Source organism: Columba livia, chromosome Z (genome assembly GCF_036013475.1).
Source record: "Columba livia isolate bColLiv1 breed racing homer chromosome Z, bColLiv1.pat.W.v2, whole genome shotgun sequence".
Lineage (NCBI taxonomy): Eukaryota > Metazoa > Chordata > Aves > Columbiformes > Columbidae > Columba > Columba livia.
In genome coordinates, this window is record NC_088642.1 from 593,667 (window position 1) to 611,294 (window position 17,628).

Genomic DNA, 17,628 nt, shown 5'->3' on the forward strand with positions numbered 1-17,628 from the left:
CGCCGCCGCCGCCGCCCCCCGGCACCGCCCCCGCTGCCGTACGGGGACATACGCCCCCGTACGGCAGCGGGGGCGGTGCCGGGGGGCGGCGGCGACGGGGGCGGTGGAGCCGTCGGAGCCCGAGGGGCGGTGGCGGGGCTGTCTGAGGGAATGCGGGCGGGCGCCGCCAAGATGGCCGCCGCCGCCGCTGCCGCCGCCGGACGAGCGGCGCGTCACCGTGAGTGTGCGGGCGCCGGCCGCGGGAACCGGGCACGGGGGGGCCGGCGGGCGGTGTGGGGGCTGCCGGCCGCGCCGCGGGGGTTGCGAGGGCCGGAGGGCGGCGGGAGCGCCGGGAGCGCGTTACACAACGAGGTGTCTTTGCGTAACGCTGGCGGCGGCGCCGGGGCCTCCGGTGCCTCCGGTGCCTCCGGTGTCCGCGTCCTGGAGCCGGCGGAGTGAGCGGCGGGCGGGGGATGATTTGTCCTCCTCGGGGGCAGCGGGGTTTTTCATCCGAGAGAAATTCGGCGTTTGCTGCTAACGGGCTCGGTGTTTCATTGTCTGTCGCCCCCCCCCGCCCCGCCTCCGCTGGAGTTTCGTTTTAAATGAGGCGCTTTCCTTTTCAGAACGCGTTTGTGTAAAAATCATCCTCGGTGAACCATTCACAGGCTGCTTTTTCACAATAAGGCCAGTTGCGGGGAGGCGTGGGTAATAAGTGCAGTTACAAGCCCGTTTCAGAGCTATTGTAGCGCTACGAAGTGCATTATATCGACTGTCCGTGCACATCTGTGCGCTGTTGTACAACACAGTTCCGTGCGCTGTTGTACAACACGCGGTGCTGTGCACGGTTGTACAACATGCAGCTTTGTGCACGGCTGTACGATATGCGGTTCCGTGCGCTGTTGTACAACACACAGTTCCATGTGCTGTTATACAACACGCAGTTCCGTGTGCTGTTGTACGACACGCAGTTGCATGCACGGTTGTACAACACGCAGTTCCGTGTGCTGTTGTACAACACGCAGTTGCATGCACGGTTGTACGACACGCAGTTCCGTGTGCCGTTGTACAACACGCAGTTCCGTGTGCCGTTGTACAACACGCGGTTCTGTGCGCCCCATCCACAGCAGCTCTCTCTGTTTCTGTACACACCGCATGTTGCCCCGCTGTGCTGCCACAGCGGGTGACGTCTCGGGAGACCGCGGGCACACCGGGTGCTGTGTCATCCTGCCTGGCGCCCTGTCACCCCGCCTGGGTGCCGGAGATCCAATCCTGCCATTGTGTCATCTCAAACTTTCAAAAGAAGGCTTTTTTCCAGGAAGTTGGAATCATCAGCGTTGCTCATCCTGTGTGTTCTGCGTCATGCGCTTCATGTGCATGAACCTCACCTTAAGTAAAACAAATGCATTGCAGTATCTATTTGCAGAAGGATCAATACAGCCTTTGTATTCTGTATAATCTACATACACTGTCAGTGCTTCAAAAAGTAATAAGCTAAGACCTGAAGGAAGATTATAAATATTTGAAAAGAGTCTTTCTGGCATCAGTGGTGCTTGAATGGAACTTCTTTAGTCTGTAGCCTTTTATATCACTGCAGACACAGGCATCCACAGCTACACACTCCTAATGCCCAGCAAGAAGCTGGATTTGCAAGATGCTTTTTGCTGTCATTGATTTCAGCGGGCTTTGAGGGCATTCAGCCTGTTCAGGATGTTATTAGGGAGCTGTGAACTGCACGATGCTCCTCCCGGCAGGGGACCCCGAGCGCGGTGCTGCTGGGGCTCAATTGCTGCTGGTCTCCCGCAGTCTGGCCAGGGAAGCGTCGCACCAAACGATCGCTGGAGAGCCGGCAATGCAGAATTGAACAATTTCTTTCATCTTGGGCAATTCACACTATTGTTGCGCTCAAAAGTGTCGTGTAATGACTATGAACTCCTAAGGAAAACAAAGTGTGCTTTTGAAAAAGCAGACAGCAACCAGCGGGTGGGCGGTAAAGTATCCTGGTGCTTGGTTGATGCTGAAATCCAGCAGCAGCAGAATTTGCGGGGCTGGGCAGACGGAAGGCTGCGCCGTGTGCCCGACACAGCGCCGTCTGAGGGGACGCGTGCCTGGGGCTCGGGGGTGCTGACCTTCCGTCCTGGGGCTTGCTGGGGACCCTGCATTGGGGAGGGGGTGCAGAAGTACTTTGCTTGTCTAGAGCTGGCCCAGCTATGTGTGCACCGTGAGGAGTTACATAGCTTGACATAATTCCTCAGCATGCCAGCCCTGCATACGTTCTCTTGTGTTATTTTGGTTGAAGCTTAAAGATCAGTGAGGCTTTTAGTTGGTTTTAGGTTGCTGCCTGATATCTGAAAAGCCTTTAGTGTACAGAGTGTTTAAAGAAAGGCAGAACCTTGCAATTTTATGACTGTCTTTGATTCCAGGACCTGAGCTTAAGCGAGTAACGCCAAGCGTTGTGGTACGGCCGAGCGTGTTTGTGTAGCAGTGGGGGATTCGTGCCCGTCTGGCGCAGGGTTGTCAATGTGCTGTTATCTGTCTTCCAGTTGTGAGGAGCGGCTCCCAGCTGCAGGTCCCGGTGCGATGGAGGGGCCAGGCGACTGCGGCCGCCGTGACGGAGAGCACCAAACCCGAAATCCAGCCCGACGTGCGGTGAGTCTGCAGCGAGGCCTGGGCAGGCGTGCCCGGCTCTCCCTGCCCGCTGTCCCGCTCTGATACGCTGTGCTGCTTGACTTGCACAGCAAAGCTGTTCGTGTGGTAAAACGTGGCAGTCACGGGGCTTGATCTAGAGTCTTGTGCGTGTGTGATTGCTTTTATCTGGCCGGCTGCACTCAGAGGCCTCTTGCTTTCCCCGTCCTGTGGGTGAGGATGCCTTGTTCTCTGCAGCCAGGCCGTGGCCCGTCGTAGGGCCTGAGGCAATGCTGAAACAATAGAAGAACAAACAGTAGAATGACATTATTTGAGATTCTGGTTCCTGCTTCCTGGGCTTTATTCAGCAACCTCCTGATAGACGCTCCAGGAGGAGCGGAATGGAAACACAGGTCCCGGCCCATCTGGGCATGCGTGGGCTCCTCTCAGTCTCCCTTTGTGAGCTTTGGTGTTAAGGAGGGGAGGGCAAAGCTCCGCAGGTGGCCTCGGCTCCGTCCGGGGAGGTCCTGGCCACCGGGCTCCCTCGGGCAGGGGAATCAGTTCTGTGGACAAACGCGGCTCCTGGGTGAGAGCTGTGATCAGCAGCCGCGTCTGTACGAGCTGGTGCCGCCATCTGCTCCGAGGGACGTTGTCCTTGGAACACTGCAGACCTGCACCGGGATAGGAAACCCATTGTGGGGAGAAAAACCAACCAGCCAAAAGAGCAACAGCACAAACAGAGCCAACCCTGCACTTATTTTATGTGTAGAATGGCTCTTTGCTGCTTTCACTGCTTCAGAAGGCGAGATGTGTCTCTGGAGTACTGAAGACAAAGACCTGCGTGGGTAGCTAGTCTGCTTTCTGCAGAGGCTGCTGCTTGGTTTGCTTGGAATGTTCAGCTGGCATTCAGCTGAGATAGTTCCTGGGCCCTGTTTTATAACCTCCCGGGCAGCCTTCATCTGCCAGTTTCCAGTTAAACTCTGCCTTGTGAAATGCTTTGGGTTTTTTGGTTTGGTTTGCTTTGGTTTTTTAAGTAAAGGTCATGTAAATACTTGCTCTCTGGCTATTCATGCTTGTAGTTCATATTTTTACTTAAGCAGCATGAACTTCTAAATAGGATGCTGCTTTTGCAGAAGGCAAATGCAGAAGGATAAGCAGATTGTTTTGTGATAATAATATATAACAATAAAAGCAGTAGTTTACTAGGATTTGAAATATCTCTTGCTTCCATAGGAAACCTAAAACAGGAATCTTGATGTTAAACATGGGAGGTCCGGAACGGCTGGATGACGTGCATGATTTCTTGCTTCGTCTCTTCCTGGACAGAGATCTAATGACGCTTCCAGCTCAAAAGTGAGAAACGCTGTGAACTCCCGCATTACAGTCAGTGTTGGGTGTTGCTGTCTTAGCTGTAGCTTCTGTGTTTATCGACATTCTTAAGACTGTTTCATCTTGGGACCAGTCAATGCAAGACGCGGTGTTACAATTAACTGGAAATAGGCATGCCAAAATCGTTCTCTTCTAATCTAATCTTCTTTAAATCTAATCTTCTTCTATGTTTCTATGATAATTGCAAACTGTGGTTTCCTGTCGCCTAGTAAGGCTGGGAAGGGCAATGGAATAAAACATGAAACAAGCCACGCAGTGCTGGTGTGCTGTAGTTTGGGGAGATTTCTGCGGAAAACCCACTGCAGCAGAGATTTGGGGAAAGGGGTGGTGCTTTGGGTGAGGATTTTAATACGTGTTCCTTTGGAATGCTTTAGTAAATTAGCACCGTTCATTGCCAAACGCCGCACACCGAAGATCCAGGAGCAGTACAGCAGGATCGGAGGCGGGTCGCCCATCAAGAAGTGGACGGCGCTGCAGGGGGAGGGCATGGTGAAGCTGCTGGACAGCATGTCTCCTCGCACCGGTACATCCTCGCTCTGCTTGCTTTGAGTCTCTTCTGTCTCGTGTGTTGACAGTATACACTTGTAAAGCAGCTTTTGGTTCTTCATTTTTATTGTGTGAACAGTGTTCTCAGTCTTGACAGGAAATGCTAACAGCAATATTGCAGGAGTTCTGACTTGTTAAAAACTCAGCATATACGAAAGCATGGCATTCCCATGCATTCAAATATGGTTTTGTGCTGTAGTCAGTTCTGTGGCTACATTGGAGAATGGCTTTGATTTTGGAGAGTGCTGTTGTACTCAGCCAGCCTGTGTAACACAGCGGAGCACCGAAAACCACCAACCAAACATGGACCCACCTTCTGGGGCTGGACCCAGTATGTGCCACCTCTGTCTGTGCCCAGGCTGAAAAGCTGCCCTGCTGCTGTCCCCCTTTCCATGGTTCTGACGTGTTTCATCCTGCAGGAAGAGTCACCCATGGAGAACGGGTGACTGTGTGGGAGGGTGTCCGGAGTCTGACTGCTCTCCAGAGCCACAGGTGTCTTTTGTTCCTCTGAAATGGCCCTCTGCCATTATCACTCGGATGTATCCAGAGCCTTTAGAACATTGTCTGAATCCGTAACTATTCATAACGGATAAAAGAACGCACACCAATTAGGTTGGATTTTGGGCCTGAAGAAGAGATGGGTTGGAAAGCCAGATGCAGTTTCAGTTTTGGAGATGAACTTGCAGGGCATGTTTGAGCAATAGCAGAGCCCCACCCCAGCGTGCGCAGGAGATAAGGCCTAACGGTTTGCCATGGGCGGAAGCAGATAACAGCCTGTGCCAGGTCTGGGATAACCAGAGAACTTTAAAGGCAAACACAGCCTTGCTCGCGGGCCATGGAGTCACTCTGAACCTTGCTCTGCGCGCAGGGAGCTGTGACTCGCACGCTGGCCCTGTGCCGCGCTGCCTTCCAGCACTGCTGGGATGGAAACGGGGCAGACGCTGCTGTGAATGTCCTTTCACTGAGGGCTTCAGCTGCCGCGTTCCACCGTGTGATTGCCATGGGCCGGGTGTGCAGACAGACAGCCGCGGTCGTTGGCAGAACTGTGATTGGTGATTCAGCTCTGTTCAGTCCCTCTCCTAAAACCTCAGGCCAAACTGACGCGTGAGTCATTTGTCACCCAGGTTAAGTGCATTCATGGTGAATTTTCACTAGTTTGGCTAAACTGCTTTCGGATGAGTTGTGAGTTTGACTTCAGCTTGTGGTGTTGTGCAGTTAGCTGTGATGAACGAGAAGTCTGGTTTGTCTCTGCTGCTTGTTGAAGGCCAGAGGTCAGTTGCTTACAGTACCTTTTATGGTACAGTTCCTTGCTCTGTGACACTGAACCCATGGCATTAATAAATGTGAATGGCAGCACTAGAAATTCGGAGCTTCCGCATTCACAAAGCCGCTCAAGAGTGATGGCCACGTTCTGTGTCTTGCCTCTCATGGCAGCTGTTTTTAGTTCTTTGTGGCATCTGCTCCAGATGTGGGTGAAAAAGGGCTAGAGGTAGAAGATCAGTAAAAGGCTCTGGGAAGTGAAAAGTAGTGCTCTTGGGAGGCTGGAACCAAATGAATTTCATTGTTCACGTAAGGTGTCACTGATCCCTTCATTCTGACGGTGTTTGGTCCTTTTTCTGCAGATGCTGCTCTCTAACTTCATGCCGCTGTGTCCCCTGCGAGTGCAGAACCGCGCGAGGCAGCGGCCTTTGCCGCAGCCGTACCCGAAGGGTCAGGCGTGCAGCAGGTTCTGGAGATAACGCTTAGAAAGCTTATCTGCATTTCTCAATGTACCACTCCCATTTGCTCTTGTTTGGTGAGCACTTTTTGTGCAGTCACGCCTCCCTCTGTGCAGTCCTTATACCTGATAAGCCGTTCGGAGACCTGCTTTTTTACCTAACAGTAGCTGCAGTTTGAAAAACGAAGCTGCCAGCCACTGCTCACAATTGACTTGAGTGCGAACCGTTTCCTTAGGCGTTTCAAGGAACACTGCAGCGACACCGAGTCCTGCGCTGCTTCAGAGTAGCTTTGAGCAGCTGGATGTGCTTCCAGACCGGGCTGTGTGTTTTGGAATATCATGTGCTCGTGGTGGTACTTTGGGAGCACCAGGCCCTGTTAATGAGTAACTGGCAGGTTTGGTGATAAGACTTAAAACACGTGGCAGAGGAGAAATACTTTGGATACTTGTTTTACCTTGATCTGGACTTTTGGGGCGTAGGGTTTATAGTCGCTGTTTATTTGCAGTTGGTGAAGAGCTCATGTTAGACAGTGTCAATAACCACCTGTGAATTCCCTCCTGCCTAAATTAATCAATCTGCTGATTCACTGACTTGTAGTATCCATTTGACATGTGATACTTTGGCAATGGGACTAATCTAAAGTAGTAAATAAGCAGCCTCACCCATGTCATCTGGAAACAAAATCATTTGAAAATGAATCTTCATTGTTACAGGCAGCTCTCTGAAAATGGATGAGAGTTTTTCCTTCTGGGTGAGCAGGGCTGGGCAGGCTCAGTAGCCTGTGAGAATGAAACACACAGACATGATGGCAGGAAAATCTATTTCTATTGTTTTTTTGGGTTTTGTTTTGATTTTTTAGTTCTGGCTTCAAATAGGCTGATGTCTTGCAGTGGTAATCATACTTTATTAAGGCTCATCTTGCTTTTTGATTGTTTTTAATAGTGATTTGTGGTGTTTCTTCCAAGCTGTATTTTAGCTGGGATTCCCTTGTCAGCAGATGGAAAGCTCACGGGATGGGGGGTCACGTAGGTTCTTCAGACCGCAGCTCTTTGTGGAAGGAGGTGTCACTCTGTTTCCGGTGGTTCTGACCTCACTGGAACAGCAGAGTGTGTGTACAGACGTGAGAATCGCTCCTTTGCTGCCAGGACAAAACCTCCTGCTGGGGAGCGTTGCAGGCAGTTTCCAGGTTGGCCATGGGTTTTCTGGTGTGTCCTTTCCCAGGTTAAACTCCCACTGTCTGTGCTCTGGTTAGTTGGACTTGTTTTAATGCCGTTTAAAAGTATTACTGAGGTCCCTGGCTCCTGGGGCTTCTGAAGCTGGGTTGTTATTTGCTGCTGCTCCCAGAGAACCTCCCCTAGCCAGACCATGCTCCCCAAACCTCGCAGCTGACACCCTAAAGATTAGAGATGGGAAATGGAAAACACGAAATTGCAGCCCAGTTACATTTGGAAGTTTAGGCAAATAAGATGTCCTGGAATGTGCAAACTGTTTAAGCAATACATGTTTCCTTTTGCGTGGCAGAGTGGAGAAAGCCTCATTTTTCGCAGGGTTTTGGCATTTGAGTGATATGTGTGTATTTAAACCACCCAAGCTGTGGTTTCAGTAAGCGCGTTGAGCTGTGCCATTAGGAAGCCCATAGCATGTGTGTGGCTGTGGTCTGTGTTAGGGCACGGCAGTGTGCGTTTGGCATCTTGTAACGACGCGGTTTTGGCAATACTGCCTTTAAATCAGAACTTGCCCAGTACCGTCAGAGCTCTGCAGGGTTTGCAAAGCACGTCTCTGCTAAACTAAGTAAAACCAGAAGAATGGTGCTTCTTGTGGAAGCAAACAATAGTATTAATCACTTCTGAATTCTGCTAACAGCAAAGTGAGTGACCACAAAAATACTTGGCCAAAGAAAGATGCGTTTATATGACAGTGGTTTAGAAAAGTAGCCAGAAAACTATCAACAAGTTCATTTCAGTAGTTTCAGTCTGGGTGGTTCTGTACTTATACTTATTAATGAGCTGTTACTGAGAGTTCCTGGTTGGTTTCTGCTGTTTCCCATGCTGTGTGTGGCCGGCAGCGCCTCACAAGTACTACATTGGCTTCCGCTACGTGCACCCGCTGACCGAGGAGGCGATCGAGGAGATGGAGCGGGACGGCGTGGAGAGAGCCGTCGCCTTCACGCAGTACCCGCAGTACAGCTGCTCCACCACCGGTGAGTCTGCGGGCACAGCGGCCCTGCGCCCGTCCCGGGGAGTGGGGCCCTGCGTCTGTCCCGGGGAACGCATCCCTGCATCTGTACCAAGGAACGCATCCGCGTTTCTGTCTGCCAGCACAGGGAGCATCACTGCCAGTGTCCCCCCCCCAGAGTGTCCCTTCCCCAGGGCTCCATTGCCAGCTCAAGCTCCTCAGAGTTTCCTGTAATTCCGAATTTTGAGTAGAGACTTCTTTATTCAGGGTAGCTTTATGTTACCTTTGTGATGGTGAGATAACATAAACTGAAGGCTCAGGAACACCACTGAGTGAGCTTTCTTCGTAGAGACTAGAGCAATAACGGTTCTTCAGTTAAATAGTCATTTAGCAAATTGTTCTTGGCTGGCACGTTATATGAGCTTTGATATAATTGGTACATTGTGTGAACTTTGATATGGTTGTTCCCATTTGAGGCTCTCAGTTCTGATTTATGCTTGCATTTTAAATATTTTTAAAATATCAAATATATAGCATTTAAAAATATAATTTTAAAATATAATACCTTGCTACAAAACTGTTTTCATCTGACAAGTTGCTAATTCCTTGGCTTAATTTATGTTCTTAATTCTCTGCCTTTCAGGAAGCAGTTTAAATGCCATTTATCGCCACTATCATAAAAAGGGGGAGAAGCCGAAGATGAAGTGGAGTATCATCGACCGATGGCCCACACATCCCCTGCTCATTCAGGTGTGCGTTTGTGTGCGCGCTGACGTGAGCAGCGCCAGGTGGGAACCGAGCGGGTCCGAGATGGGCCCGAGTCGCCGTTCCCTGGGTTTTCCTTGGGCTGGTGGAGGAACCTGGGATCTTTGCGTTGCACCTGACTTTACAACAGCAGAGAGCGGAGGAAATACACCTTTGCTGAGGTTCCTTTTTAGAGGTATTTTCTGCTTGTAATAACACAGCATCACGTTAAGCAACAGAAGCATTCTGAAGAAACACTTGACTTAGATAATGTCTTAGGTCCTGACAAAGCTTATGAGATTTTTTTAGTTGTAGAATGTACTAAAGGAAGATGGAGGAGAGCTGGGTTGAGTTCCTTAAGATGCCAGTAACAAGCTGATGGAACATAAAACCCTTGGGCTGATCAGAAGTTCACAGAGGCCTTTGATGTGTTGGGACTGGCCCGGGTGACATGCTAGCCTGGACAGTGTGCAGTACCTGCTGTCTCTCGCTGTTGCCCCACACGTACCAAAGGGGATTTCAAAGTTCTTAAGGCAACCTGGAACGTTGAAGTTGCCTGTGTTGGGTCATTTGAAATGACATAGTGCTTCTCAGTGCTTCTGATTCAGGTCTCTGTTTGTTTTGTTGTATTTTTCTGAACAGTGCTTCACTGATCACATACAGAAGGAGCTGAACATGTTTCCACCTGACAAAAGGAAAGACGTCGTCATCCTCTTCTCGGCTCACTCGCTGCCCATGTCTGTGAGTTGTGTCGCGTCGTTTCTGTCCCTGTCAGACCAGAGTCCTGGGTCTGGGCTCGCGCACGGCGGGTAGGGCCCCAGCTGCGGGAGCGCCCGGCACGTGTAAAAGGAGCAGGAGGTGAGTTGGCCAGCTGCAGCTGGAAGGCTGACGCAGCGCTGGAGGTGACAGATGTCACTGTGGTCACTCCGGGTTGGGTCACACTCCCTGGCTGCTTTCGTGGCCTCACCAACTTGCCAGCTCAAACCTGGATGGTAATGGAGGGGAAAACTGGGTTATTTCCTCACCTCTAGAAAGCGGTGATAATACTTTTCCTGAAGAAATCAAAGTAAAATCTTTGCAAGGTTGCAATAAATGACTTGATCCTCTGTTAGCAACCAGCAACTGCAGTGATGTGGCTCTCAGATCCTTTTTCAAAAACATAGTGCTGTTACCAAAGTGTAGCCATGTCTATATACAACAATAGAAGAATGTGTCACTTCTTGTGTGAAGGAGGAGGAGTAGGTGTACTGGCAAAGCAGCTTCGTGGTTGATTTTGCCAGAGAGGAACACACGTTTTTGTCTCTGTTTGGGATGAGCCAGGCACTCGATAGCCACGTCCCGCACTGCACGTTCCCTTCCCCGGGCGGGGGTGCTCTGCCCAGCGTGTTCCTGCAGCTAGAGCTGTGCTGTGTTGTGTGGCAGGTGGTGAACCGTGGCGATCCGTACCCTCAAGAAGTGGGAGCCACCGTGCAGAGGGTCATGGAGAAGCTGAACTACTCCAACCCGTACCGGCTGGTGTGGCAGTCCAAGGTACGTGCGCAGGGAGCCGCTGCTCCGCTCCGCAGGAGTTCAGGATCTTGCAGCTTGAGAAGGTCATCACCTCTGTACCTTTTGCCCTTTTTCAGCAAGTGTTTCTGCTAGAACAGAATCTTTGCAGATGATACTCTTTATCCACAACTTCTCGCCTTTTTTCTATATTGCCTCCTTTTAAAGCAGATCTTTTGTGTGTCTGTTAGAAAACCTACGGTCTCATAACGTCCAGTTTGGCATTTGTCTTTCTCTGTCAGAAGGAAGAATTGAGCACTTGCTGGATTTTTAAGGTGTTGCTTTTTGAGGATCTCTGAGCCATTTTTCCAAAGTCATCTCTGTGCGGTGGGCATTCGGAATAATTACACGAGCCCGATCCAAACAGGCTTCGTTGTTCTCGACAGAGACTGCTTGCATGACTTTGTACTTGCTGTTATCGCACTGCTGCGAACAGCAAGGAACATCAGTTCTACCAGGATGACATACTACAAGGGACCTTACGGCTCAGGGGCATTACGCCCATCATGCCATTATTGTCTTGTTCTCCAAATTGCATATTATGGTACATCAGCCCCGAATAGTAGAGGGGAAAGGGCAGGATGCCCTGGAAAAGGCAGGTAAACCCTGGCCAGGGTGTTGTTGAACTGAGAAGAGCAGGCCTGTGTTTAAACTGTCATTTGTTTTAGTAAGAGTCTCATTTAGGCCAACCCAGGTTCTGTTCCTCTGGGATTTGAACAGCAGGACAGTACGTCTTCATAAGAAAATTAACAAAGAAGGAGGTACTAGCAGTAGCAGGGAAATACAAATAACTGGCCCCATGTTAACCATAATCGGGCCTGTTGTCCTGCTTAAGAAAACATGGCTGTTCATTGGAAGAGTGATTTAATGAGGGGGTTTTTTCTCTCTTTAATTTGCCTCCCCCTTTTCCTGCAGGTTGGACCGATGCCTTGGCTTGGGCCGCAGACCGATGAGACCATTAAAGGGCTGTGCCAGAGGGGAAAGAAGAACATGCTGCTGGTCCCAATCGCCTTCACCAGCGACCACATCGAAACGCTGTATGAGCTGGATATCGAGTATGCCCAAGTTTTAGCAAATGAGGTAAATGGTCTGTGGTTTTTGTAACTCTTTGGAAAGTGGGGCTCCAAGATCACTTTTTCTGCTTTGAAATTTGCTTTGTGGCTGCTTCCTGCAATATGATTTGGGACAAATGTTATGTTTCTGTAAATTGAAAATTAATCTGAACTGGCTTAAATTAATTTTCAGCTACACAAAACAGGTGGGAATTGGCTTTCTACATCTAACTCTTTAAACCACTACCATCCTGACTAAAAAAATCATTGATTTTTGGCAACAGAGTGAAATTTTGCACCATAGTTATTTTTCCTGTATTGAAAAATGTGGTATTGCCGTTAGTTGCAGCATTTTGGGGGAACGTGTGAATGAACTAGGAAGGAGGAATTTTTGAAAGCTGGCCAGTGAATGTTCCAGCAGTCTCAACGTTTTTCCTCCTTGTTTTTGATTCAGTGCGGAGTTGAAAATATCAGAAGAGCGGAGTCTCTCAATGGAAATCCACTGTTCTCCAAGGTACCTACTTTGCTGTAATAGCCACACAAGTTTGCAGCTCTGTGTTTGTTTCCTACTAGATTTCAGGTGTTGTCTTGTAGTTTTAAAGTATTTTGAGTGGAAGAACAGAAGTGGAAACCCTTAGTCTATGTACCACAAAGTGTTTTCTTTTACCATGGTTTGTGTTGGGTTTGTTTCTTTGTTTTAAAGAAGTTCAGATGTTTGGTTTGACAAAGAAAAACAGTTTTGTATTCATTTGTAGAAATCTTCTAATGAAATAGTTCTTGTAAGATACTATGCTGATGCAGTTTTAAAGCAGGATTTTCCCTGAAGCAGCGGAGGGAAGTGCTTAAAAACACAGTCTGATGGCTACACAACACCTCGGTGCTCTCAGCAGTCAGTGTGACGTGTTCAGGCGTTCTGTTACGGTGTGCAGGTGGGTTTGCGCGGTTCTGATGTGTAATTCCCTGTGTTGCAGGCTCTGGCAGACCTGGTGTGCTCGCACCTGCAGTCCAACGAGGTCTGCTCCCGGCAGCTGACGCTGTGCTGCCCGCTCTGCGTCAACCCCGTCTGCAGGGAGGCCAAGGCCTTCTTCACCAGCCAGCAGCCGTGACGGGACGGCCCCGGGACAAGCCGCGCGACCAGGCCCTCCCGTCACTGCGGGCGGCGGTCTGTGACGTAACCTCGTGGGACAATGGGGACAACTTGAGTTTTTTGTTTGTTTGGTTTTTTCCTTAGGTTTTCTTTGTTTGAGAAGAATTTGTAGACAGTAGGGAATAAGGGCGTTTATCCTGCGAGAGGTGAAGAGATCTCGTTCTGTCTGATTCTGATTGGACTTAGCGTGAGCCCATAAGTATGCACTGAAAAACTTAAAAAACCCCTTTTCTACCACTTAGCTTCTGTTTCCTCTGCAGGGATTTGCTTGTATGCAGTTTTGTCATGAGTGTATTCATTTCAGCTTTGCAGGTCAAGCGTACAGTTATTTGGTTTGGTTTTGCTTAAGGTACAGTATAACCAGTGTAGTCACTGATTGTCTCTTCCAAGAGTGGTTTTCCAGGCGGTTTGAGGATCAAGTGACTTCTAGTGCTTTTTAAGTAATGCACATATATTTTTAGAACATAAAGATAAGGCTTTGGTTTGGTTTTTGACTTCTGGTGGAAGCTTAGCTGGGATGGTAGAACGCACAACATTTGTTTACATTGCTAGAGAAAGCGCGCTCATTCTCTGCAGGATAGCCATGAAAGGAAAGGATGAGCCTGCTTGGGCGATGTGAAGAACATGCTCACATTGTCTGTGGTTCCAGGCTGGCTGCCATCAGCGCTGTGCATTGAAACATGTTGCTCTATCTTCTAAGCAAAATGGCTTTTTAAAATAATTCTTTAAAAGGGCTTTCTCTGTTGGGTAAATAAGTGTAGGCAGCGAGCTTGCTCTCAGGAGGGTGATAGCTCTGCTCTGCGCTTCCTGTTGCAGCCCAGTGGGTCTTGTGGGTACCCGTAGGGTTCAGAGGCACAACTGCCGAGCTCAGCTGCTGTTGTGGCTGCAGACGGAGCTGGTGATGGGTCAGGACGGACGGACACGGCGCTGACACCGCGCTTACCTTTGTCAACAGCTGAACTTTGTTACGTTTGGGCAGCGATGGAGCCGGGAGGATGGGCTCCCAACCCAGTGGAACTTTGTGCTCGTTTTGGCAGGTGTCTGGGTGCCTCAGCTCTGCTGGATCCCCTGCTGAGTTCTGTAGTTTGAACACCCTTTTTGGGGCAGGATTCCCTCCCTGTGAGCACCAGGATGGTGTTGGGGTTTTCCTGGGACAGGAGGGGTTTTCTGTAGGCTGGTCACCGCCCCTCGTGTGGCATCGGGGACTTCAGGGCAGCAGAACCGCAGCACCTCAGTGTGGTCCTGGGGCCAGAGCAAAGCTGGCACTGTCCATGGGACGGAGCCGTCCCGGGGTGCTCTGCCTGTCGGCTTCCTGGAGAGATGTTTACTTGACGTAATTAGCACTGAAACGCCGGTACTTTGGCAATGCACGTTGTTTTCTGTAAACTGATGATTCGGCCAATGGTGATGCTTGAGGAGCAGATGCCGTGCTGCTCAGACAGTTCTGTTTGCTTGTGGAATCGTGAGGCATGAACACTTTTAACCTCTGATCTTTCAAGGACAGGGTTGTTAAAAAAAACAGGCCTTTGTTGCTATAACAGGGGTTTATCTTGTTCTGCTTTTTGTTAGAAGAATTAAACACGGGGCAGTAAGGCAATGAGCAGCCCATGTGCCGAGTCCTGCCATGGAGCAACGTGGTCCTGCTTGCAGCCTCGCCAGGGCCCGCGGGCTCCCGCGTCTCCACTGCCATCCCCAGCTTCCCGGTGCGATTGTAGCACAACAGACTGAGCTCGCTCCAGCGCCGGAACCCCGTGTCCCGCCGCCCCGCGCTGCTCGGCGGAACCAAGTCTTCCTCGGCCCTCGGTGCCCGTGCCGCCCGGAGCCCGTTCTCGCTCTGCGCTCGCTGCCTCGGCAGGACGGGGACCCAGCGCCGGTCCCTGCCCTCGCTCAGACGGGGCGGTGGGCGTATCGCTTGGGTACGGAAGGGTGACATTTCCGTGGAAAAGCTTTGAATCAATGTCAAAAGAATAATAGCGTCTGCCATATAGCTGGGAAGGGAACGCTGGCCTTACGTCTCCTGTTGGACAAAGAACTTTCTCTGTTGCCGTTTCGCTGCTGACACGGGTGGGTCGGCGGGAAGCAGTCTGGTTTGTAAGAGCTTCCTACTTCACCTCTTTCCTACCAGCCCAAGGGCGCGTTGACCTTCCAGTCCAGGTTGTGGCCACCACGTTTACAAGTGGGGCTGAAGCTGGGGAGCAGAGGTTAACTTCATGTGAACACTGCGATACTGTAAATACCGATGGGCTTTTTGTTTTGGTACTGGAGAGAGCGCTGCAAGTATAGCCAGCACTGATCGTGAGGCGTTATGTTTGTCCAGTAATAACAGGTACTTAAAATCCACTTTTTAGTATGGTAACCACAAGTGAGATAATTATTACCTGTTGCTGCTGTTAGACCATTATGTAGAAATCACTTCATTTTCTAGCTTTTAGCAGATGGATCTCATCTCGTGGAGTTGGCGGGTTCTTCATTTCACTGAACGGATCATGGAAAATCACTCTGTCCTGCTGTTGAGCACACGTTGTTTTGTCTTGGTGCAGCATCAAAAGCCTGTTGAAAAACTGCCCGAGCAAGGTAGCTGGCAGCTCTGCTTCATGTTTGTAACAGAAATCAGGATAACAGTGAGACTAGCAACAGTGGGGATCCTGCTGCCATTGGAGTCTTCTCATCCTGGGCTTTCTGTTTGGGAGTGTTTCTGACTATGCTGCTGAGCAGTGGAATTCATCTGGCCTTATTTTAGATGCTTCCGATCTCCGAGCTGGTCTCCTAGGTCCCATTTGCAGTCAAGGGATTATTTTAATCGGTGAGTGTGAGGAAGGATCCGTGTCCTCTCGCAGCCGCTGTCCCCGAGGCGCGGGTGGGCTCCGCAGTGCGCTGGCTCCGCGGCGGCAGCTGCCCAGTGCCGCCGTTCACGTGCCTTTGTCCCCGCGCTGGGGATGTGTTGGGAGATCGTGGTCCCGGCCCCGTTGCGTGTGGCCCGTGTGCCGCGTTTGGTGCTACCGCTGGGCTGGCCGCGGGCTGAGCGGGGCTGGGCGCCGGGGTGTCGGCAGCGGGACACGCTCGTCCTCCGACAGTCATCTCCTTGATTGCTTTCGTTATTAATTGCACTCCTTTTGTGGTACTTTGTGTCATTTGCGAGTGTTCATCGTTTACAGACGCCCCGACAGAACAGCCACGGGGAGCTGGGAGCCCCGGTGCCCCGAGGAGAGGGCTGGCGAGGAACGGCTTTGCAGCTGGGGTGACGTGCAGCGTTCGCTCACCATCAGGCTGTTCTCCTGACTCCAGTCCCACATCAGTGGCTGCGTTTGAGAAACGCGATCCCTTCCCAAAGCGGAGCTGTGGGGGTGCCCGTGCTGAGCTGCTCCCCTGGAGACGAGGCTCTCCCAGCGGGGTTCCGCGGGGCTGCGCTGCTTCTGGGAATAGCAAGAAGCTCACCTTATTTTCCCTTTCTGTCACACACGGAGAGCTGGAAATCAGCATGAAGTGTCGGCTGCAAGAGAGAGGAAAGTTCCTTTGATTTTGAATGCCAGATGTGTACAAATACTCATGTTTAGCCCAACATATGCATTTCAGATTGAACAAGGACTTCCACTTAATGTAACGCAAACAATTTGTATAATCTTACTGTGTAGCATTTGCCATAAAGACAGAATTTCAATTAAATTTTTTTTAAAGAAATAACTGAGCTGTGCTTTGTGTGAAAAGTGGTTTTCGGGCTTTCTGTGAAAACAGGCTCAAGAGATGGTGAATAAAAGACTTGCACTACTTTTGAATGCTGTAAATTTACCCAGTTACCAGCAGTCTCTAGGCAGCTTATTTCTCACATTAAAAATCAGGCGCTTTGCTGATTGTTTTCCAGACCGGTGCTGAGCATTGTACATCGAGCTGATCCTTAGCAAGCTCTGGCTACCACACTGATGGGGCAGGTGATGGGCGGGCGATGGGGAGTGAAGGGTCCCGCTTATTGGAACCCAAAGGCATCTCTAATGTGGAAGCATCAGCTCACTCGCCCTTTAGGAAGTTACAGGTGGAACCTCAGTAACCTCCATGCCTGGTAGAAAACCACAGAAACAACGACCACAACAGTTCTCCCGCACACGCACATTTCATTTCTGTCCCTATCTTCCCAGTAGCAGTTTCAGTGACTTTTCAGCCCCAGCATCTCTATTTCAACTCCAGCCCTATGGTTTGGATTTCGGCTGCAGCCCACAGTCTGGATTTCAGCACTCGCCCTGTGCACCTGATCCTGGTTCCAGCTCCCTCCTGCCGCCCTCTGCTCGGGCTGTCACAGCAGCGCTGGGCTGGTGACAGGGCTGTCAGTCACTCGCTGTCACCACTCCCGTATAACATGAGCTGTCTCCACTCCTGTATAACATGAGCTGTCACCACTGTCCCCATCTGCCTTGTTGGCACGTCCTGAGTCAAACCTTGTCCCCCTGATCCAGCTCACACCTTAAGCTTGGCCTGGTGGGGGTCCTGCCCAACACCCCCATGCTGAGGCTCCGCTCCCTGGCTCTGGGATCACCATGTTCGATCCCGTTTGGGGCTGGAACCCCCTGTGTGATGAGGAGGGGTGGGCACCCACCCACAGCTCCGGGCCCGGAACCCAGAGATTATATCCACTGGATTATATCCTCTGGATTATATCCATTTACGTGCTCTGTCTCAGGGGAAAAGGGGAAAAAACAATACATCTGTCCCTCTTTCTAGT

At 50.6% G+C, this 17,628-nt stretch overlaps 1 protein-coding gene across 7 annotated transcripts; it reads left to right on the forward strand.

Moving 5' to 3' along the window:
* Positions 1-60: 60 nt before the first annotated feature.
* On the forward strand, positions 61-16,598 carry LOC102096128 (ferrochelatase, mitochondrial). Of its 7 annotated transcripts, XR_010469132.1 has the most exons (13): positions 1,786-1,966; positions 2,520-2,625; positions 3,835-3,954; positions 4,365-4,513; positions 8,320-8,454; positions 9,073-9,179; positions 9,816-9,914; positions 10,596-10,703; positions 11,634-11,798; positions 12,225-12,284; positions 12,742-15,243; positions 15,343-15,491; positions 16,073-16,598. XR_010469132.1 is itself a non-coding variant. In XM_065046730.1 (11 exons), the coding sequence occupies exons 1-11, from the start codon at positions 151-153 to the stop codon at positions 12,874-12,876; spliced, it is 1,251 nt and encodes a 416-aa protein (XP_064902802.1). In that variant the 5' UTR covers positions 61-150; the 3' UTR covers positions 12,877-16,598. The 7 variants fall into 7 exon arrangements, 2 of the variants coding, with proteins under 2 accessions (XP_064902802.1, XP_005503033.2); XR_010469133.1 differs by lacking the exon at positions 1,786-1,966 and adding an exon at positions 61-217 and having other exon boundaries at positions 12,742-15,720; XR_010469130.1 differs by having other exon boundaries at positions 12,742-15,720.
* Positions 16,599-17,628: the final 1,030 nt, after the last annotated feature.

Bases quoted from the DNA above. Each gene is read 5' to 3' on its own strand.
- LOC102096128 (XM_065046730.1), top strand. From the start codon at position 151: ATGCGGGCGGGCGCCGCCAAGATGGCCGCCGCCGCCGCTGCCGCCGCC. The intron at 4,514-8,319 runs GTACATCCTCGC...TGTGGCCGGCAG, and splicing joins CAGCATGTCTCCTCGCACCG to CGCCTCACAAGTACTACATT. The intron at 10,704-11,633 runs GTACGTGCGCAG...CTTTTCCTGCAG, and splicing joins GGCTGGTGTGGCAGTCCAAG to GTTGGACCGATGCCTTGGCT.